The sequence below is a fragment of the Arvicola amphibius genome, chromosome 14 (genome assembly GCF_903992535.2).
Source record: "Arvicola amphibius chromosome 14, mArvAmp1.2, whole genome shotgun sequence".
Lineage (NCBI taxonomy): Eukaryota > Metazoa > Chordata > Mammalia > Rodentia > Cricetidae > Arvicola > Arvicola amphibius.
The window spans coordinates 39,104,446-39,128,161 of record NC_052060.1 but is presented as its reverse complement, the minus strand read 5'-3'; the positions used below and the strand labels follow the sequence as shown (position 1 = coordinate 39,128,161).

Sequence of the window (23,716 nt, the reverse complement as noted above, 5' to 3'; positions counted from 1 at the left end):
CTATGTCCACGTGGGAGATGCTGCTTTAGCCATATACAAATGACAGGGAAGTGCTAGCTTTGGTTTAGCTGTTGGCTCCATCACACTGGGTTCTGCCCAGTTCTCTCCTGTCTGGCTGGTACATCCTGACTTGGAATCAGCACTTTTTCCAGATTTTCTCAAGCAGCATTGGAATTGTAGACTTTCTTCTAATGTTACATTCTAAATGTGTTTTTGGTTCCCATTGAAACTATGAGAAGACATAAGGTAAATAAATGAAGATTCTGTCAGATGATCCCATACAGGCAACAGCAGCAACTGTACATGACTCAGAATACATTTCAATATAACAGGCTCACAAATGAAAAATCCGTATTATATATAATATGTGTAGATTTGAATTTTGTATGTTTTGATCATATTCATGTTTCTTCCTCCAACTCTTCTCCGATCCACCCTCCCTTCCATTCCCTCTCGACTTTGTGTACTTTCCCCTGTGTCCAGACCAGTTTGTGCTGCCCTTGGATGTGTGCCTTTTACTAGAGTGTGCTCAGCATCTCAGGCCTGACGCTTGAGAAAACTAGCCTTTCCTCTCCTAGCAGCTAAGACTTGCCAGTAGCTCCTAGGCTAGGGGTAGAATTCTCCTTTCCATGCTGGGATTTGGTGTGGCTTGGGCTTGCACTGGTGTGTGTATGCTGTCACAACTGCTGCTCGTGCCTGTGTGCAGCTGCCCAGCTGTGTCCAGAGGCACACTTTCCCTGTAGTCCCCCGTCACCTCTGGCTCTCATACACTCTTTATGCCTGCCCCCCTTCATAGTGATCCCTGAGCCTTGCGAGGAAGGGATGCAAAAAAATGAAAATAATTTTTAAAGGTAGACTGTACAAAACTGTTGGAACAAAAACATCCCATACTTCTGTCACTTGGGCAACTATTCTTTTTTATCTTTTCAATATTTTATATATTTACTTTTATTAACATCTATTAATTGTATAAAATAATGGATTCCATTGTGATTCACTCATGTATAGAATATATTTGATTATCTTCTACCTCCTGTAATCATATCCTCTCTCCTTCCCATGCACAGTTCCTCCTCTCTCTGTCTCCAAGCCTTCCTTCTACATATATTATCTCTTCTGTTTTCTTCAACTATTGCTGTTGAGCAACTATTCTTAAACTTTTAGAAATTTTACCTTTTCTGTCCATTGTTACACATTTAAGCTGTACAAAAGAGAGTACCTTTTAAAAGCAGACACGTAGTAATTCTGCCGTTGCTGTAGACAGCAGAAATTTCTTGAATGTAAGAGTTAATTAGTTAATTAATTAGTTAATGCAGCAAATTAGAAAACATGATCTAGAAATAAAATACTACTCGTAAACGTATAAAGGTGGGTGACCAAGTACTGTTAATTTTTTTAATATATCTTGACATTTTTGTGTATATGCAATGTAGATTCTTTACTGAAATTTCCCCAGTATTAGCATCTTAGACAAGTTCTTATGAGCTCTCAGGAAATACTTTTGTCCTGAGATGTCCCATTTTAAAGCAAACTGTATCTCATGGCTGCTTCGCTCTCCAGCTGTAAACGCAAGTTCCTTTGCGTGTCTCACTGAATTTCTCTTGTGATATTTGTTTCTGTAATCTGCTCCAAGAGAAATTCTCAGCAGCAGAGTTGCTGTTTTTGGAGATACAGTCATTTTCAGTATTCATAAGATGAACAGAAAGAGGTCCTTTTAAAGGAGCTGGGGCACTTTCTGTTGCTACCAGTAATTCACTTTTCCTGTCGTGTCCTTTCGGTGATGGTTGCTTGGTTGAGTTAACTAGCTGGTTGATTAGTAGGTTCACTAGTTAGCTGGTTGGTTGGTTGGTTAGTTAGTTAACTCACTGGTTAGCTGACTGGTTGATTGGTTCTTTGATTGGCTGGTTGGTTGAATGGGTGGATGGGTGGGTGAGTGATTGGTTTTGGGACATGGTCTCCCTGTGTGGCTGGCCACGAATTCTCTGTATTCTTCCCTCTGCATCAAGAATCCCAGTATTAAAGGCACAAACCACCATGCCTGGCTCAAGGTGGCTTTTATGGTCCTTCTGAACTATAGTTTAATTGTGCTGATGCATGGCTATCACCTTTCCTCCTATCTCCTCCTGGCTCTCTCAACGGCAGTTGGGGGTGGACTTCTAAGGTCAAATCCCCCAGAGGACAATGAAAAGCCACCTTAATAGGCAAAGATAAGTGGGGGGAAAGCCCCCAAGTGAAAACCTCTATCAAACAAATGTTTACAGTTGTATTCTACATGCTACTTATAAAGAGCGTCTGTGTTTATGTCTAATGTTTATTTACATATAACAGTATTCGTGCTCATTAAAGCACCTACCATTTCCCACGTACATCTGTGGTTCTGTTTTCCTTTGCTACAGCAGAAAGACCTCTGTTCAGATAGTCGTTAGACTGTCTGTTGCTGCGATAGTCTCTAAACTTTCTGCTTCATGTGGCTATTTGACCTCATCTCCCCACAATCCCTAGTAGGACTTGATTTCCCATTCACCTTCCTTAGCAGCCTAAGCTGTAAGGTGGATGCAGTAGCCCTGTTTTGCTTTGGGTCCCTTGGAGCTGTTTGATCACAGTTCCAGGGCTTGTCTACACTTAGCTTCCTTTGCAGAATCGTTTGTTCCTGTTCTGTTCTCACGTTTCCTTCATAAACTCATTTCCTTTTTTTGTCTAATTATTCCATAAAGGGACCTTGGGTATATTAGAACTGAAAGTCTTATGTTGTGAATTTTCTAAAAATAAAAATACTAAATAAGAGCCTGTCCTAGGTTTTGCAAAGGGAAATCAGTAATTGGCCTTGAATTACCTCAATGTCAACAGTGTGCAGATATACCCTCCAGTACAGTTGTTATATCACAGTAACACTGTGATGGCGCATGCAAGCTCTGCACGGGGACATGTAGTAGTGGAAACCTTTGAGAGCCACACAGTTGTTCACAGATTGAAGTGACGTTCTTGACTGAACTCCTGTCCCTGCTTTGAGAGAATTCAGAAGAGGCATTGGATTTCTTGGAACTGAGTTAAGAGGGTTGTGAGTTGCCAACTAAGTGCTCTTAACTGCTGAGCTGTCTCTCCTGCACCTAAAGGCTGGGTTCCAGTGAACTTCATCTTCCCTAAGGCAGGTATGTCTATTGGCAGTGATTCAGAATACTTTAATTAACCACCAATGTCTCCTAAAACAAAATTTAAATTCTTGAGTTTTCTTTTCTTCATTTAGCAAAGAAAAATCAGTAAAAGAATGTCTTATTTGTACATTCCAAATAACAATGCAACTATACATATTCATTAAAACTGTTTAAGTAGCATTCTGTTAGACTTGAAATTTAATCCCTTAACTAAAATTAATCTTTAATGTTCTTTTCTTTTCTCGTCCTTTTTATGTGTCATTCCTTTAGTGGAATGTTGAATTAGTTTGGGAGACCTGGGACCCAAATTTGGGAAACACAGATAATCAATTATTTTTAAGTTACTCAAAGAAACTAGTGTCTAAAATGTAGATTGGAAACATTGGTCAAGTTAGCATTTCTGAGAGATAACTATTCATTGCAATGGGATAGTTGACATTTAGGAAGAACTAGGACTTAGAGAAACTGGTACTTCCTAGAACCCAGAACATTGCAAAGCCAGAGCATGCCTAAATAGCTGTGCAAATGTATCTTTAGGTAACCCATAGTCCTGCATCTTCTAGAGGACATTGAAACCAGCATCGACTGTATGAGTGGTCTACATTTGTTACTATTTCATTTGTGGAAGACTTTTTTTTAGTTGACATAATCAAATGAGAAATGAAGATATTCCAGCCTTCCTGAGTCTTTCACGGTCTCTTTTGTTTTTGAATTATTCTTTCCCTTATGAACATCTTATTATGTGACTTTTCCTGGGGAAACATAAGCACTTTAGGTAAATTTTATGACCTCTTCTTGCAGAGTATTAAATATTAAAACCAAAAGGAATCAATTTCTAGGTATCTAAATTCTGCTGTATAAGAACTGAGATTATATAAGCAGATAAGTATGTTTGTTTTTCAACTAGGCTGTTAGAACTAACCTTTCTGGCACAACCCCATCCACACTAAACAAGTGGTGAATACTGTGTTTGACCATTGACTATGAAGTGAGAAATGTCAGTTAAATTGGATGAATCTATCGAACAAATATCTGCACCGTATAGTATTTTATATATTGACAAAATTATAATTTAGATTACTGGAACGCCACAGCAATCTCATGTATAACTATAATTCATATCATTGAAAATACAAACATCTTTTTATTATATAAATTGCTTCCTTGGGCTAAAGTGGAAAAGTACTTTAGTATAAAGACACACTTTCAACCCAGTTTATCCCTTGCATCCATGGCTGTGTGTGTTCTTTTGTTGCTGTAGAGACAGGGAAGGTAGACAGTCGGGAAATAGGTAGTTCTTCATACTACCACTAAACACATCTTGATGTTGGATGAAAGTACCATCTGTAGTCCTCCATCTCACCCTCCAAAAATTCTACTGATGTGGGATAATGAGAAAAGTATTTGAGCTAAACAAAAACTAGGATTTCCAACAATTTGGGAAACATAAGCCAGAATTTCCCACCATTTGGGAAAAGTTTTAAGAGCCTTTAAGAGCATCTGATTTAAACTGAATGAAAGCTTAAAGGAGTATTTGGACTATTCCTTAGTCTTGGAGCAAATTTTATAGTCACTTATACCTTCAGGGTCTGGGTAACTCTGTTAGTCTGCTTGTCTATTGGTTCTACCAACCTACCCATCACTCACTCGTTCACCCATCCAATCTCCCCGTCACTCACTTGTTTACCTACCCAATCTCCCCATCCACCCAGCACCCACTCCTTTATTCACCTTACTGAATGCTCCCTGCTGTACCAGGGTTTGTTACATTGTCTTTCTGTGTCTTCCCTTCCCATCAAGATTTTCCTTCTGGGATTGGAGAGCTTGGTTCTCAGCTCACAACCTCTTGTATGTAACTCCAGTTCCAGGCTATCTGGACACACACACACACTTTGTTTTCCCATCGCTTAGCGGCTGCACCTAATCTACTGATATTTTAACTACCGTCTTTGACCACATGGCCTTACAATCTGCCCAAAGCTAAGGCCACAGAATGATGGGATTTCTGGTCCTGCAGGTACTGGCTCTGCTGCTGCCACCAAATGTATTTTTTAATTAAGGTTCTATCATTCTATTTACCAATAAAGACTCAGGAGTCAGACATTGGGATGAAAATCTACTAAGTCAGAGAGACCGAGAAGCAACCTGCTGACTTTTCTTTGTGGCTGGAGACCCAGCAAGAGAGCATCTCTCCATCCTTTCCAAGCCAAAAACAAAAAACAAACAAACAAAAAAACGGTGAAACTCCAAGTCCCTCTCTACTACCTTGTGTCTCTCTGTCCATCTTCCTGGAACCTCTGTACTCTGTATGGCTAATTTCTGTCAACTAGTTGCTGCCTCCACCCCCTGGTCCAAAGTTGATTTTTTTTAACACAGTGAAATCAAATATCCCACAACAACAGAGAGAGAGAGAGAGAGAGAGAGAGAGAGAGAGAGAGAGAGAGAGAGAGAGAGAGAGATTCTTCTCCTGCTACAGTGGCACCCACACAGTTCCAAGTACAGTTAGTTCTCTTTACAAACACAGTGAAACCAGAAACCAGAGCCAGTAGACAAAATTCTCCAGCCATTAGTAACAATACATAGCCAGAAAATCGTCTAGAAAAATACGTCAAACTTTAATATCCTCTGGAATGCTCTGCAGTGAGATCTCAATGAAGTGACTTCACAGCAGCAGAGACAGTTGCCTCTGGCAGCACCCTGCACCCTTGTCTCCCCCACTGCACCCTGGACTGTAGGTGATCCCTTCCTATAAAGTATTCCTCACACTATAATTTATTGTTTTCAACTTTGCAGAGCAAACATTTGCTCTGCGTAAGTACTCATTTCAGCCACTCAAGTGACCGGTTGCCAGTGAGAGCAGCCTTTCCTTGTCTCTAATCCTATTCATGGTGCTTTGGGGTGTGCCTCGGTGGTGGAGGGCTCTGCTAGCCCGGCGTCAGTCTCCATTACTGCAAGATTGTTAGAAAACCTCAGTTACACAGAGTGCCTTTTAATCAGTTCCATGGGGAAGCTCCTCTTTCCCAAGTCACTTTATATTGCTTAGCTACACTTTGTGGGATGAGGGAACGTAGACTGTATAATTTTAGTTAAAATGTTTATCACTAGGTTGTTTAGTTAAAAAGTTTATCATTTGTTAGTTTAGTTAAATGGTTTATCATTGGCTAGTTTAGTTAAAAGGTTTATCATTGGCTAGTTTAGTTAAAAGGTTTTTCATTGGCTTATTTAGTTAAAACATTTATCATTGGCTAGTTTAGTTAAAAGGTTTATCATTGGCTAGTTTTTTTCTTTGGTTTGTGAAAAACAGAAATGCATGACAGGTCTGAATCACTGCTAACAAAATGCCCTGCTGTGCGGTCTAGCACTGTAAAGTGATACGCCAGCCTAGAAGGCAGAGTGTGGAATAGTCCTCAGTTGCCTAGTTATTTGCAAAAAGGTTAGTCCTGTAGACTAGATCATTTTTTAACAGGTGAGTTGTGTTATGACTCAATACCATAAAACTCATTTAAGTCTAAGTTAAATGATTTTTAGAAAATTAATAAATTATGCAAGCATCATCAGTATTTAATTTTAGAACATGTCAACTGCCCAGAGAGAAACTTCAGCCTCCTTGCAGCCTTTCTTCAGGCCTCTTGTGGTCCCAGATAAACCGATTCTTTTCTGACCCTACTGAATACCTTTCTCTTTCTCTCATACAACTGAATCCAGAACTGAAATAGCCCATTCACCTTAAGATATATGTAACAGAAAGTAAAAATTTTAATCTCTGCCAAGAATTCTAACTCAAGTTAATATAGACAGATAAAATTGATTGAAATTGGGTTTTCAGTTTTTTTTTATATTTAAAAAATTGCACATCACCAACATACTTTATGAACCTACTTCCCTAACTGAAATTCTATTCTATTGAAAAGACGTGGGACCTTATTACTGTTCAAAATTTATGATCCAAGCTGGAAGTGGTAGTGCAAGCCTATAATTACAGCATCCAGGAGTCTAAGCCAAGAAGACCACTACTCCAAGGCCAGCTTGGACTACATATGGAGTTCCAGGCTAGTGTGGGAAATATGGGGAGACTGTATTTCAAAACACACACACACACACACACACACACACACACACAAAGACAATATTAGATCTGGCAGGGATATTCACCAGGTTATTTTTGTTGGCAAAGCTTATTGATGGTTTTCAATAAGCAATTGGTTGGTCATCTTTAGAATTTTCCAGATTTTGTTGATAAAAATAACAAAACAAACTTTTATTTTGAGATAATGTCTCAGACGTCCCAGACTGCCTTTGAACTTGCTACTTAGGGGGTGACCTTGAACTCCCAATTTTCCTGTCTCCACCTCCCAAATGCTGGGTCACTAAACCCAGACTATGAAGTGCTGGGAATCCAACCCATGTCATCTTGCATGCAAGGCAAGCACCCTAGTAACTGAGTCTCTCTCTCTCTCACACACACACAACACAATCTTAACAACCCAAAACTTTGTGGTTGCTTCTGAGGTGGAATACGTCTCTCCCAAAGCACCCTTGTGTCTGTGAGCACATTGTTTTATTTGAGGAGGGAAGAGTTTCACAAGGTTAAGATGTCCTGATTGGCAGGCGATCTTCTGCTCAGCTGGATCCTGTTGCTATAGAGTAATAGACCAGTGGTGTGAATTTAACATGATGACATATTAGTGACACTAATTAATTTGATGAATATAGATGACAGCAGGTTGTCAGCCAGCTCCTTTTGCTCTGCCAAGATGAGGGACAACTTATATACTAAAATTTACCTACTTAGGTGTATTGTATATGTGAATGCATGTGTGTGTGTATGTGCATGCGTGTGAGTTTTGTTTGCTTTGTTTTGTTTTTATGATGCTGAAGTTGACCCCCAGGGCAAGAGTTCTGCTTCTAACCCTCAATTCCACCAGCCCTCTAAATGTGTATTGCTATTTAGATGTGTAATGGTCTGTCCTATTCTCTTTAAGAGGCAAACCACACCCACACCCTCCTCTGTCCCCTGAGGCAAGCTGATCTTCAGCTTTTAGCCTGAGTCCTGACCCCCCTCTGCCCCTGTCCTTTTCCCCCTTCTTTCCCTTCCCTTCCATAACCCACTAAATAAATATCCAACTTTACTCTGCATGGTGTGCCTATTTGTCTTGGTCTCTTATCCACCATGGGGCTTCCTGCCTAGAACCCAGCTGCCTTCCTGGCCTGCTGTGGTCTTAGGATCTGCTGCATGGCACTCAGAGACCTGCGGCATGGTCTCATGGCCCGCTGCCCACTGCTGCCCCCCGGGGACCTGCAGCATTTTACTTAAACCATTACAAGAGGACTTCCCTATGTGTTTATATCTCCTTCTATAAACAAAATAAAACTGATCATTTTTCTCTTGATCTTTGCACTGACTGACTGTTTACATTAAAATGTATCAGTAGCACGTCATTTAAGAAGTGAAACCTCTTGAGGTCAGAGTTCTGATTTAAAAGTAAGATTTACTATTTCCTATCTGACCTTGGGCAACTTGTTTTGCCTTGCTGTTTCTTTTCTGACCTTGCCTTGAGTGACTAACTAGCTTTGTCTTTTTTTTTTCTTCTTTTAAATTGGGCTGACAATATTTTCTAGGGTTGTTATGAGTGATTGACTCAGGCACTAACCAGACACGCAAGTGACATTTACTGTGGACCGTTGAATTTTGTTACTCTTTTAGTCTGCTTGCCTTTTCAATGGCTTTATGGTGACTGCTGGGTTTTCAGGTTTGACAAAGCTTTGGAGTTGGTTAGCAAGCTCATCAGGTATTTGTTTCAGTTCACTAACAGTCTGTCTTAAGACCTAATGTTGAGCTGCAGCTTTTCCCGCATCTTACAGCTCAGTGTACACGTCTCCAACATTTATAATTCCAATCTGGACCAGTAAGGTAATATTTGCTCTGACTGGGGTTTAGCTTTTATCTTGAATAGATTAAATTCTTCTAAACATTAAAACTCACACATAAACTCAGGTGAGTTCTTTTTATTATTATTATATGTCTATATTTAATTGATTTTTATTGAACTCTACATTTTTCTCTGCTCTTCTCCCTGCTTCTCCACTTCCCTTCAACCCTCTCCCAAGGTCCCCAAAGTCCCCATGCTCCCAATTTACTCAGGAGATCTTGTCTTTTTCTACTTCCCGAGTTCTTTTCTTTTTACACAGTATTTACACACTTATATCTTATCATGGTGAAGGAGTCAAGCACAGAGCAGGGCAGACTTAGAGGCCTAATAAAGTCTTTCTGAGCCTTGGACTTTATGCCCTGCCTCTGAATGTCTTTATCTAGCTTCCCATCAGCCCTGCAGAGGGAGATTCTTGGGAGTGAGTGGCCTTTCAGACTCCTTCCTTAGCTTGAAACTGTGATCTGGATCCCAGGACCCCTTTCCTATTTTATTATCTGTAACCTCTACTAGGCATTGTTGACGCTCTACTGCCCGTCCAGGTCGAATTCCCCTTAGCCATATACTGTATCATTTTAGTAGTTATGTATGTCTTTTGTATCCTTAATAAAGGATATTAAGCACGTTTGATATCCTTTATCCTGAGTGCCTGGAGTGGGGAAGGTTTCTGATGAAGGGGTAAAGGGTAGAGAGAGAGAGATGGTTCAGCCCAGAAGAATGCTTGCTGCCCTTGGGGACAACTGACAACTGAGCCACTCACAACTGTTTATAAGTCCAGCTGCAGGGGCTCTACTGCCCTCTTCTGGCCTCTACAGGCATCTACATACTTGTGGCATGCACATTAATCAAAACAAATCAAAAAAATGTTTTGGATTTGGGAATTTTTTTATTTTGGAATATTAGTATATACATGATGATGTTTCTCAGAGATAGAATCCCAGTCTAACTCAAAATTTATTTAACATACACACACACACACACAAAACTGGGGATAATTTTATACAGTATTTTAATAATTTTATACATGAACCATGAGTTATGAAATCATGTGGTTTTAGATTTTTCAGCATTTCAGAGTTTTTCAGATTGCTAACAGGCAGCCCATTCATACCACCCCAGAATACTTCTTAACAGTGAGAGATTCACAAGCTTTTGAATTAGGCCCTATGTTGGATATTGAGTGTTTTACAAATTTTTCTTCCAATGAGCATTGAAAACATGCTTAAATAGTTTGTGTGCTTCTTATTTCACTGGGAGGGGGGGTGCACCCAAAAAAATTAGGGATGGGGTCAAAGTGCCATCATAGCAGCACCATTGTGTGGTGTCATGGCACAGGTCTGGTGCCACTCCCATTTTAGATTCCTGTTTTAGAGCTCTTGTCAAATTACAGGAGAAATCCTGCCGGGATTGTTAGAATTCGATGACAAATTATATATGAATATAATAGTGTATAGCATATCATCTCAATAGTGTATTGTCTGTGGATATGATAGTGTAATAGTGTATTGTCTCAATAGCGTATCGTCTGTGACTATGATAGTGTGATAGCATATTGTCTCAATAGTGTATCATCTCTCCCTTCTTCTTACGAGGGTGGTGTCTCTTTGTGTTTTGTTTTCTCACCATCAGTATTGTTGTTTTCCTTCACAAAAATTACAAATATTTTCTTGTAATTAATTACAAGGATTTGAGGACAGTTTTGTCCTTTGATATGGGGAGTCTATCAATCCAATAGCTTGTGGTCAGGTATTCAGCATATTTATGTTAGGTTTTTCAAAGCTGATTATCTTACAGGTTCTGTCATAAAGATGCATGGGTGTTTAACCTGTATAATCCAATAGTATGCGCATGAGAAAACTGGTTTCTTGTGTACGTGTTTTATGCTTTTCATTAATTACCTGGCTGTTCACTTGTCCTGGTGTGCTGACTGGTGTTATGTCAGCTTGACCCAAACTAGAGTCATCTGAAAGAAGAAAACCTCAATCGAGAAAATGACTCCATAAAATCAGATTGTAAGCAGGCCTATAGGATGTTTTTTTAAATTAGTGACTGATAGGGAGGGCCCAGCTCATGGTGGGCAGTGCCATCGCTGGACTGGTGGTCCTGGGTTCTATAAGAAAGCAGGCTGGGCAAGCCATGGGGAACAAGCCAGAAAGCAGCACTCCTCCATGACCCTTGCATCAGCGCCTGCCTCCAGATTCCTGCCCTGTTTTGAGTTCCTGTCCTGACTTCCTTCAGCGATGTACAGTGCTATGGGAGTGTGGGTCAAAGAAACCATTTTCTCCCCAGCTTGCTCTTCGGTCAGTGTTTCCTCACAGCAACAGAGACCCTGGCTAGGACAGTTGATTTACTGAGCAGACAGCTGGCCAGTAGTGAAGATGACAGACATAAAATGCAGAAACATGATCTCCTGTCATTCAGCAAAGGAGTCTCAACTCAAGAGGGCAAGGGGAAGCGCGAGTGGGAATGCTTCACACAAGACATCAGCTCGCATAATACACAACTAAACGTGATGTTGACACCGGCAGAGCCTAGCAATGCTATTCCCATTCCTGTCCTGGATACTTTCATCTGCAGAATAGAAACTGAATCTTATCAAATGCCGCTTTTACTTCTCTCAAGATAATTACCTAAAAAAAAAAAAGTTGATGTATTTGTTTGTGTGTAGATGTGAGGAAATATGTGTCTGTATGTACACCATATGTGTGCAGCTGTCCGCGGAGGCCTGGCAAGGGTGTAACTCTCCTGGAACTGGAGTTACAGGGGTTTTGAGTCACCCAGTATGATAGGTACTGGGAAACAAACCCAGGTCCTCTGCAAGAGCAGGCGATGCTCCTAACTGCAGAGGCATCTCTCCAGCGTGCTAATCACTTCTTAAAAATGTGCTTCTTTAGATTTTAGTATAATCAATTTCTAATTATAAACAGTACTTCAATTTCTGTAGTATGTCCCACTTTGTGGTTATAAAATGAAAAGGGTCATACTGATGCACCAAAACCAAATCTCAGCATATTGCATTTGCTCTCACAAGACAGGTGGGTTTGTAAATATTTTGAATTGTCTCTGTGTTATCTAGATTGACTCATGGTACTTGGCGAGTTTGGTGCTGGTTTGTGCTCTGGTGTGGAAACCCAAACAGGTTGACTAGTGGAATTGTCACCCAAAGAAGTAGCTTTGGTCATTTTCTCAGGCCGTGAGAGGAAGGGATAATATGGCATGGCCATCATCGTCACAACATTGAGTCTGGTGACACAGATGAAGGTGTCATTCAACCATAATGAAATCCCTAGGAAAATATCTATTCTTCTGCTAATGACAGTCAGTGGGTACTGTGCTCACTCAGTGGCTCCGCCAGTTCCTCCTAAGGGCTCACGCTCGGCATGATCATTATCTCAGTGAGGTTCATAGTGGTCCCCTGAGGTAGGTGCTGGAGTTCTTCCTCTTGGGGGAAAAGAGCGACTGGATTTTCCTCTCCGCATTCTATGTTCTAGAACTAGATGACGACCTTACAAAGGCCACCTGTATGTCCACTGATGAAGCTTCCTGTAGGCATGACCACCAGGCGAGGAGCACATGTGGAATATGTTAGTTAGCTAGGCTGGAGTGGGTAGACACCAGCCCTCGCTGCTTGAGGGTGTCTTCCTCGGAAGAAGGTGTCCATGGTGGAGAGAAGTTACTGTTGGCGTCGTCTTGCCAGGGCTCCTCTTTGTGACACTCATTCTTCCCGTGGCGTCTCCTAAGGCACTGCAGAGAACACTGGTCAGGCTGGAGGAACCCTGGCTTTCCCACCTTCTCTAGTGCCTCGGTAGCTGGGAGATTTTTCAAAGGGGCAAGAGGAAAGTGAGCCGTTGGGAGTGGCCCCTCGTGGCTGCTCACCCTCCGCTGATCCTATTTTTCTACCAGATCAATTTCCCTGCTGGTTTTTCTTTCTCAAGGGTGGGCTCTGTCTGCAGGTGGATGCCTCTTGCCAGAGGAGAGGGTTATGTAACGCATAAATCTATTTTTTTTTAATCTGGTGGCCAACTCTTCTCAGTCTTTCTTTCACAATATGAATCTTTCCTTGTCTCCCAGAGCCGTGTGGTGGCTCTAGCTCTTCGACTAGCTGCTCTTGGCTGAGTTCATGTGTGAGCGCACATGCATACACACAGGCCAAAGGTCAACATCGGGTGTCTTCCTTAGACAGTCTGCACCTTCTTTTCTGAGCCAGGGCTGTCAGTCTGCATCCTACTAATTCGGCTACACTGCCTGGCCAGCGAGCCCAAGGGATTCACTTGTCTGCAGCTGCCGTGCCCACTACCACATGCGCACTGGAGCTGCTGGCGTGTTCCACCTTGCCTGGTGGTTTTAAGTGGGTGCTGGGGATCCAAACTCAGGTCCTTCTGCTTGTGCAGCAGGCATTTTATGTGCTGAAGCATCTCCCTAGTCCCTGTGTTCTTAAGACAACAACAACCAAAAGAAACAAGCCAACCAGCCTTTAATCTGCCCCTGCGTTCCTCAGTGTTGAGATAGGAAGTATACAATAAACTCCTGTAGTTGATCTGTTTGCCACCGTAGTGTCAAGGAAATACCTGGAGGTCTTAACTGAGCCACTTAAACTTTCCTCTTTTTTTACATCCGTTTAAAGGGTTTAGCTGTCACTACATTGAATTTAACCATATTTACCCTGCAAAGGAGGCCTTTAAGACTGGAAGAAGTATGCTAAAGTTGTGCAGTGTACTCAGGGTGGAGACTAATTACAAGGTTGCAGAACTCTTCAGGTGGCTGGGCTGGTGGCCCGACTGAACTGCTGCTTTCCTAAATTGGGAACAGCTGGGCCACAGTGCGAGCTAGTATAAGAGTCACCGACTTTGCTCAGTGTGGTAAGAAGTCTCTGCTCCTCGCTGGAGCCTGGGGCGCTTCAGCTGGAGGTGCCTTTCCTCAGCCACAGAAAGGTAAGTGCCTCAAGTGGCCCTCTGAATGCCAGATGCTGCCGCTTGGGAGAAACTGGTGGTTGTGTCGAGGAGTTATCAGTTTCCTGTGGCAGTTTTAGGAAGTTCCCCTGTGGCTGCTCCTCTACCCCTCTCCCAGATGAGACCCAGCGAAGGCTTTGTAACTTCGTTAGTTTGAAGGTTGTGGACTTTGCTTGTGGTGTGTGTGTGTCTCTAGATACTAAAGGGGAAAACTGAGGCTGTCATTTAAAATAGGTTGAATGTGTTGCTTTGCAGTTCATGAAAGCAGTCACCAAAGGGATTGTAGGTTTTTAAATAGGGAAGTTAGAAACTGGGCTGTTCTGGAAAATGAGGGTGACAACCATCCAGCAGTTCAGCAGAACTTCCAAACCCTTTGAAATTTTTATTGTGTAGTTTTGAGGCAGGGTTTCTTTCACACTTAACTAACCTGGAACTGACTATGTCACCCAGGGTGACTTCAAAGTCACCGTAGTCCTCCTGCTTCAACCTCTTAAATGGTGTCATTAGAAGTGTGAGCCACCATGCCCCACTGTTGGATCCCTTTTCTTAGAAAAGATCCACCATCTAATCTTTGCAGATCAGGAAGGAGTGGAGTGGTCTCCAGGCAGGTTCTAGTGTATTATGACTTCGTGGTTAGCAACTTGTGAAGTGTTTGAAATGTTAGGTCCTGGCTTTATCAGAAGAAATGAACAGGAAATTGATTGTTAAGATATGCTGACATCAGCTCATGGACAAGAGTCCCAAGCTTGGGCACTGTACAATCCAGCACTGTATAAATAAATCCAGTCTCAGGGGCCCTGATTTTGTTCTGAGGATGTCTTTGTAGAGCAGGCGCTTTGGTATTAAGTTGCCTTACTTCTGAGAATGTTTGCATCTCAAATGGTTGGGAATTAGACAAGCCATTGCTGACCTCGTTTTCTTTTGTTCTTAGGAGGGACGACATCATCTTCGGTGGGAAAGAGAGTTGGCTTCCTTGTGTACCAGCAGATTGTTGTATGGGAGGAACTAAGAACCAGAAAGCCACCGTCTCCATTTTGTACCAGCACACACAGTCCCTTCTGAGAGTCCATGTTGATCTTGGAAGTGGAAGGATTTAAAAGAGTTACGTTTCCACAGAGAACAAGAACCTTACCATCTCCTGTAGCTCTGAAGGCTGGCATACGATGGATATCATAGAGACAGCAAAACATGAAGGTCATTTGGAAAACCAAACCAGTAACTCTCCCGACACTTACACAAGTCCTGCTGAAGCTGTAGAAGAAGAAAACAAAAATGGCAATGGGAAACCCAAGAGCTTGTCCAACGGGCTACGAAAGGGCGCCAAAAAGTACCCGGACTACATCCAGATTTCTATGCCCACTGACTCCAGGAACAAGTTTCCCCTGGAGTGGTGGAAAACGGGCATTGCCTTTGTGTATGCTCTCTTCAACCTTGTCCTGACGACTGTCATGATCACAGTCGTGCACGAGAGGGTCCCTCCCAAGGAGCTCAGCCCTCCACTCCCAGACAAGTTTTTTGATTATGTCGACCGGGTCAAATGGGCATTTTCTGTATCAGAAATAAATGGGATTGTATTAGTTGGGTTATGGATCACCCAGTGGCTCTTTCTGAGATACAAGTAAGTATTGACTAATAACGTATTTGGGTTTGGGTTGAGTTTGCTTTGTAAAGAGATGATGTGTCATTGATATTATCTTTCTCAGATTCTTCTAATGCATTTGGTTTTACCTAGGCATTTGAGGAAAGAAATTGGAGGTAGGCATCATTGAATAAATTCAGCCGCTCTTCCATAAGTGTTCATTGAGTGGCCACGTGTGAAAGCAGGAAGCTACAGTAGTCTTGTGTGTGGAGAGTGACTCAGTTTACCAATTTACAGTACAGTGCCTTGTTTCCAGTGGAATGGTGCCATACTCCTACCCTAAATCAAGATGCTTGGACATGCCTTTGATCCCAGCACTTGGGAGGCAAAGGCAGAAGGGTAGCTATGAGTTTGAGGTCAACCTGGTCTACATAGAGAGGTCAGGACAGCCAGGACTACAAAGGAAGAAGATGGTAGGAAAGGACTAGCGTGTTTTCAGGCTCTCTGCAGGTGCAGTAGGAAGTGGGCCAGGATACTAATTTATTATGGGATGATTGGTCCGCCATCAACAGTTTGCTTTGAGTTTCTATCTATTCAAAGGTTCTTAAGCTTTCTTTCCTTTCTTGTCCTTTTCCTGCCAGGCACAAAGTAACCAGTGTTTGTTTGAGAAACTGAATTTGGAACTGGGTTTCGGTGGTTAGGGTTTTAGATCTCTAAAGTAAACTTGTCTCCCCTGCCTTCCTCTTGGCACTGAAAATGAGAACACGGCTCAATAGTTCAGCCCCTGCCTTCCTCCCTCATCTCAGAACTGTACCAGCTGGGGAGTAGTAAGCCATCATCTTGATGATATGTTACAAAACTGGACACAGCTCTGACATGGCTATTTCCGTTTCTCTGTGTGAATTCTGATGTCTGGTCCACAAAATTAGAGGCCACTCAATTCCCTGTCCTCTCATTTGTCTTTGGGTGTTTGCTTTCTATTGGATTCCAGGAATTAAGTCCCTAAAATACAAGTTTGAGTAAAATACCCACAATTTAGGGCTTTTTAACAAAAAGTGAGGCACGGGAACTCCCACAACACAGCTTCAAAATTCAGAGTCAAGTAAGAGTTCAGTGTTAGTGCCACAAGGTGGCTTTTAGGAGAGAGTCAGGGGGCTGTGTCGGCGCACACCTTTAATCCCAGCACTTGGAAGGCAGAGGCAGGGGGATCTCTGTGAGTTCGAGGCCAGCCTGGTCTATAAGAGTGAGTTCTAGGACAGGCTCCAAAGCTACAGCAAAACCCTGTCTCGAAAAACCAAAAAAAAAAAAAAAAATCCCAAACCTCCAAACAGATAAAAAAAATCTCCATTTAGAAGAGAGAATAAAGTTGATGGTTGCTTTGTATTTAGAAGAATTGAGCCTGCTTTCCCAAATGCAACCCTGCAGTTTTCAAAACCTGCATGGCAAACTGAAGCCATCCATGCATAAAGTTTCTTTATTATAACTCTCAAAATATTTCATCAGTATATTTAGTTAAAAGAGCGATCAATTGCTTTTTACTTAGTGGAAGTGAATTGCCGCTGCACATGTCAGTTATGGCTTTTTTATGCTAAAAGCAAGGCTGTATTTATTGACCGATAGTTTTCTTTTTAGTGCCTGGACGCGACACTAAACATAGTTGGGCTTGCATAGGCTATGGATGGTCACGTTCTCCTTCAGTTTGGGTATAAGGCTCTTCCTATTCACATCTGGGTGAAGAGCTATTTAGTCTAGGATGTAGCGGGATTCTGCCTCCAGGGTAGCCTTCGTCTTGGTTTAGGTGAGATCTAGCTGTTACAACTGTCTTCCTGTTGCTGTCTCAGAGTCCACCGTGTCAAGACGCATGGTATTGGCGGGGGGTGTAGCTTACTACATCCCTGGGCTCACATGCACGAAGCCCTGGGTTACATCCCCAGGCCACAGAGGAAAGCATAAAAAAGGAGCAAAGGAAAAGCTATGCCTTATCCTGCTCTGATCATTACACACTGATACTGAAATTTCACACTGTCTGCTATGAAACATGTTCAATTGCTACATGCTAATTGAAATGAAGATATCTATTAAAAAACACTTAGGATCACGCACCTAGGCCATGTACTTTATACCTACCGCTAAGATCACAAACAGCACTAATCTGCCGTTTCAGTTTTGAAGTATATTTGGCTTGGATTTTGGTAACTGGTAGAATTGTCATAACCTTCTTCTTAAAGCCCTAGCTGAGTAAGAAATCCTGCCAATCCCAGCCTCTCTCAATATGTCTACCATGGAGACACCTCTCATGTCTCTGTTTCTTTCAAAAGCTCTGAGGGGAGACACACCGTGAACAGTTATTTTTTTCTAAGGAAGACTGAGGAGTGAGTGTTTCACCTAAGTTAATCTTCTGTTCTGGGCACAGAATGCTGGAATGAATCTAATTGACTCCTAATAATATTTCCTTATTTCTTGTTGTTGTCTAATAGCATGAAGCACAGTTCAGAGCAGCGCTCCTATGGGGCCTGGGCTTGAATTCACAGAGTGAATTGCTTTCACTTAACCAAGGAAAAACAGCCAGCACTGTTGACTGTCTGTTCCTTTTCAGTACTAAGACAACAAAGCTAGGTTACCAAGTACACAGTAAGTCAGCCCTTCCAGCTAGCTACCCTGGGCCTGCTTCTTTCATCTCCCCTCACCTGAAACCCAGGAATGTTCTTGAAATAGCTGTCAGTGGCAAACAACCAAAATAGATATTTATGCTTTTTTTTTCTTTTAAATTAGAAATCCCAGCAGTTACCTGAATTTGACCTTGGTCCATGTGAGAACCAGTGTCTTGGACAAAACTTAAAATACTCCTCATCTCTGAGGGTGCCAGTTCTTCTAAGAGTCTTTTGGGCAGTGGTGGTTTGGAAAGTTTGAGAGCTGGGAGGGTGAGAAGCCCAGCGGAGTGAATACATGGTATGTTCTAAAGAAGTTAAAGCCCACAGCTGTAGGTGGGTGACACATCCCCACTCATTCCCATCCATGTTCAGAGCCAGCGCTTGCAGACATAACAGAAAAGAGGCTCTGGAACTGAGACCCAAAGACCTTTAGACCCATGCTACCCCCATACAGTCATGCCATTGGCAAAGCCCTGGTTGCTGAGCTCAGTCAGCTTCTAGAACACGCTTAGGCTGAAGATTGCGAAGAGCCCAGAGCCACAATCAAGACACCATCTTCCTTAAAGCTGCACAGGGAAAAGAATTTTTGCCCTTTATTTCTTGACCAATCTCTTTTTCTTTTTGTTTTAATTTTATTAAATTTTGTTTTAATTTTCGGGAAAGAGACTGGCCTTAAATTCATTATGTAGCTAGTGTTGACCTTAAAGTTATTGATTCTGCTGCTGCTGTCTCCCAAATGCAAGGTATTGGTTTATGTAGTAGCAGAAATCAAACCAAGGACTTCTTGTATGCAGCAAGTAGTCTAACACTTGAGCCACACCCCTAGACCTTTTCATTTTTTTAACTGGTACATTTCATTTTGTAATGAAAGCTTACAAAATTGGATTCCATAATGAGGTATTATGTATAAATTCATATGTGTGTACTAGGTGACGTTCAAGTTAAGCATGCCTCTCTTTAAGCACTTCTTTTAAAAACATTTTTAAATTTGTTTTATTTTATGTATATGGGTGTTTTGCATGCATGTGTTCTATGTGCCATGCGCAAGCCTGGGGCCCACGAAGGCCATCGGATTCTCTGGAACAGGAATTACAGATGGTTGTGAGCTGCCATGTAGGTGCTGGGAATCAAACCTGTGTTCCGGGTGAGAACAGCCAGTACCCTTAGCTGCTGAGCCCTCTCTCCAGCCTACTTATCCTTCCTTTATGGCAAAATACCTCATCTTTCCAACTTATTTTTGAAACGCAGAGTACATGGTTAACAGTAGTCATCTTGCTGTATGGAAAATCTCAGCACATCCTGTTCCTAACTGTAACTTAGTACACATTGATCAGCCTTCCCATATAACCCCTCCTAAACATACAGTCACCCCCATCGCTGGTAAACTCTAGTCTGTGCTCAACTTCTCTAAACAATATTTTTTTAAGTTGGCAAAGGGGTGAAATTATTCTGCGCTCATTTTTCTATGCCTGGCTTGCTAAGTATGATGATCTCTAGTTCCATCCAGGTTGTCACAAATGACAGGACTGGACTCGGCTTTCATGTCTGAATAGTACGGTATTGTACATACGCATGACCACACCTTTATCTGTTCATCAGCTGGTAGGCACTTCTAGGCGGTTTCTATTTTGTGGTTGTCATAAATAATGCTTTAATAATGCTCCAATAAATGATAGTGCAGCCTTGTACAGAGAAAGGCAAACAATTCTAACCCTTGTACTCCTTTTTATTTTCTTTTGCCATTTAAAAATCAATCGTGAATAAGATAATAGCGAATCCATCCAGTAGTTACTTTGGACGCGGTCAAAATATAGTTCTCTGAAAACGTTTGCAGTCAGAGAAAGCAACTCAGGCCTAAACCGTCACACTATCTCTGGATGGTCCCAATTAAAATCTTGCTTACATAACTAGGGTTTAATGAGTTGTCACAGTTCCCTGTGTATCCAATTATGCAATGTCACCTGATCCATTAGATTATTCCTCTATGGCCACCGCTCACTTACACCTCCGATGTGTTCTCTAGAGGGTTTCGTTAATCGGTGAGTTGACTGAAAACAGAGAGGCTGATTGAATTCCCTGGCAAAGGAAGACACTTTTTGGGAGCTGAGACTATATAGACTCTTTGCACTCTTAAATTTACTCGGTCCCCCCATTCTTCATCCTTTCAGGCCCCGGATCACTTAGCTATACTTCAGTGTATGAATATTTCTTTATGGAGATGTGATCAGTCCCACTATGGACTATGGGATTTCTCACAGGCCTTAAAATTCTGTGAAGCTGAAATTTATTTGTTAATTCCATTGTTTCTATTATTTTTAGTCAATTAAACATTGATTTACATTGCATTAGAAATACAGGGAGCCAGGCTTGGTAGCTTGCACCTGTAATTCTGCCACTCGGGATCATGAATTTGAGGCAAGACTTGGGTGTATAGTGTGGTCCAGACAGACAACTGGTAAACCTGTTTCTCCCCATCCCTGTGTTCCCTTTAGGTCTATAGTGGGGCGCAGATTCTTCTTTATCATCGGAACGTTATACCTATATCGCTGCATAACTATGTACGTCACTACATTACCTGTGCCAGGAATGCACTTCCAGTGTGCTCCAAAGGTAAGTCTCCGGGTCCCACAGAGATGACTCAATAGAGCAATCCCAAAGCCTCACTCCTTCACACATGCCTCCGTACACTTCCATAGGTGTTAGCTGCAATCTAGCATAGTCTCTACTTTGCTCTAGATTGGGGGAAACGTTCATTAAGAACTTTGCATTTCCACATATAAAGAAAATTGGTTTTCTGCTAACTAAAAATCCACCAGTGTTTGCCTCTTTGGGTTTCCTCACTTTCTTATTCTGTATGGAATGGTACTTATGGTCCCAGGCATTGTAATGACCAAAGTGCAGGCCCTTCCCTCTAGCGTCTCTTAATAAGTAATCAATACCTTCTTAATGTATCACGTGATGCTTAGTCAGGTGATTGTCACGTGAGAACAGCAGGAACTTTTCTACAGAAGGGTCAAGAAAAGATGTTAAAAAAAACTTGGCAGGAAACAAGGGAGAGAACTAACCACCTGGGCTGGTTGAGAGCTACAGGCCTGGAGAACAGTGTATCTGCATTGGGTTCAAGGAACAGCCGGCAGTGTGTGTGTTTGGGGGGGGGGAGGGGCAGCAGGGCGGGCCACAGGCTGCAAAGGTTCTCACTGCTCTTGTGAGCCTTGGTGGTCATGATCACGGAACTGATGCCATTTCATCCAGGACACATCTCGCCAGTAAGACCGACAGAACATACTGGCGTGGATAGGGTTTGAGAGAGAAAAGCCAAGAGCCCCTCCAGATGATTAGCCATTGGGAAGACAGAGTAGGCTGTGCTGTCGCTGAAGTGATCTGAAGGGAAGTTACAGTTTCCTCACATGGCATCCGGGCCCAGGAGGGCCAGTCTTCATCGTAGACCCCTGTGCACCCTAGTTTATGAAATAGAAACTTACCGATCATGTGCTTTCTGGCTGAGGGGAAGAGGTCTGACATCGGACTTCACTGAACACTAAGCAGATGTCAGGAGGGAAGGAGGACAGAGCTGTTCTGGAAGAGCCGGAGAGCCGGCCATCTCCCTTACCAAATATAGGTGTGGTTTGGAGAGGCAGTCATTTCCTAAAGCCATCAAAGCAAAACGTGTCTGTAATTAAAACAGTGTGCACACTGAATTTAAACATTGACTGGCTTTGACTGAAACTAATTTCAGACATGAGAGTTTAGAAACATAATGAGCCTGCCTGGGACTTCACTGCCAGACAGTATTACAGTGTGCTCCCTGGTGAGGTGGCCACTGCCGAGGGGCAAACCCTTCCTAGGAATGGATGAGGTCAGCCGGGAAGGGTCAATGATGGGAGAAAGACAGACTAAAGGTTACCCCTTTATGGAAGAACTTCAGTTTCCCAAAGCCACCCCGCTAAAGAGGCTGTGGAAGAACCAAGCTGCAGCCCTGCCTGTTGGAGGTTCCCTGGCTAATCTCCTACCACATTCAGTGAGCAGGCTCTCCTCCTCAGAAGCAGACTGTAGTTGCCTGCCCCTCGGTTCGGTAAACAGACACATGCTTTTCCCTGTCTGGCTGGAGGAGATGTAGTGATAGAGGGCAGGGATCAAAGTTGCTTTCTAAATTTGGCCCAAGTGCTGCTTCCAAGCTTTCAATGCTTGTGGCCACAAGGCTCTTCAATATCTACCTGTTTCCTGTGTTGGCAAGGCTAGTGAGTGTCCTTCAGAGGGAGCAATGACAGATGTGCACATGCCAAAACCTCTCTCTGAGAGGGCATCCCTGTCTGGAACCAACAGCTCACACAACTTATCACTCAGAGTTCTCACAGTGGCATCCCAGGCACCTGCAGTTTGGCCATCAGCTTCAGCCTCATCTCTCCTATAGCACAGCCTTTCTGTCTCCACTTCTGAATGGTTCCCTGAGCCCTGAGAGGAGGGAGAAGATGGCGGTATCTACTTATGGCTGAGTGCTCTCAGATCTCTCACTCTGCAGTGTCTGGCTGTGGGTCACAGGGCTTTTCTTCCTGGGAGGGACAGTCATGAAGGTCGGGTTTCTTGTTTGTCAGCAGTCACCGTGGACTGCTGTGACCTTCTTTCTTTCTCTGGGAAGTAGTATATGGGAGTCACAGTTGGGGGAATCCTTAAGAATGCTGGGGTTCCTTTGTGTTTGAGTGTTTTGATTGATGCTTCTTTCTTAGGTTTCTGTGGCTTCAGCTTTTGATCTGGTAGCGCACTGCATGGACTGATGTCTGAAAACAAAGAAATGAGTAGAAACGAGTGTTGGTGTGTGGTGGGAGGGCCTCGGGGAACTGAGCTAGGTCTAGAGGAAGCCATCAAGATTGTCCAATCCTCGGACTTCACGGTCATCCTTCCCTTGCTCAGGCTTGCCCTGCTCACTTCCCTTCCTTTCTTCTTGTGAAGTTCTGTTGAGCATTTTTAAAACGTAATCCTCCATCTCAAGATTACCAGCGATCGGGTTTAAGGGTTAAGAAGTTAACAGAGCGGACCAGTGAGCTGGCTTAGCTGGTAAAGAAAGGCATTTGCTGCCAAGCCCAGTGAACTGAATTTGAATCCCCAGGACCCACGTGGTAAAAGGAGAGGACCAACTCCCATGGATTGTCCTCCAAACTCCACGTGCCTGCTGTGGTGTGTGCACATGCACACATCTCTGCCCCACCCCCAAATAAATGTACAAGGAAAGCAAGAGACGCCTTTCCTCTGTACAATAACAGTATCCAACCAAAGGCCAGTAGAAACCTCTTACAGTGTCTCTCTTTTCTGCAGGAGGCACATCCTAAGATGCCCAGATAGTACCGAATACTATTTATACAGTTTCCCCATATATATATACATACATAAATACATGTATGTTTAAATTTATTAACTAGGCACAGTAAAATATTTAAAATAAATAATGTTAAAATGGGAGAAA

General features: G+C 42.6%; 1 protein-coding gene across 3 annotated transcripts in view; it reads left to right on the top strand.

Annotated features, from left to right (window-relative positions):
- Positions 1-23,716, top strand: part of Sgms2 (sphingomyelin synthase 2) — a 77,658-nt gene that overhangs the window by 40,061 nt on the left and 13,881 nt on the right. For all 3 annotated transcript variants that reach the window (XM_038311415.1, XM_038311413.1, XM_038311416.1), the window contains exons 2-3: positions 14,960-15,646; positions 20,751-20,868. In XM_038311415.1, the coding sequence (XP_038167343.1) occupies positions 15,192-15,646; positions 20,751-20,868 (573 nt within the window). In that variant the 5' untranslated portion in view covers positions 14,960-15,191. The remainder of the gene's footprint in view (positions 1-14,959; positions 15,647-20,750; positions 20,869-23,716) is intronic.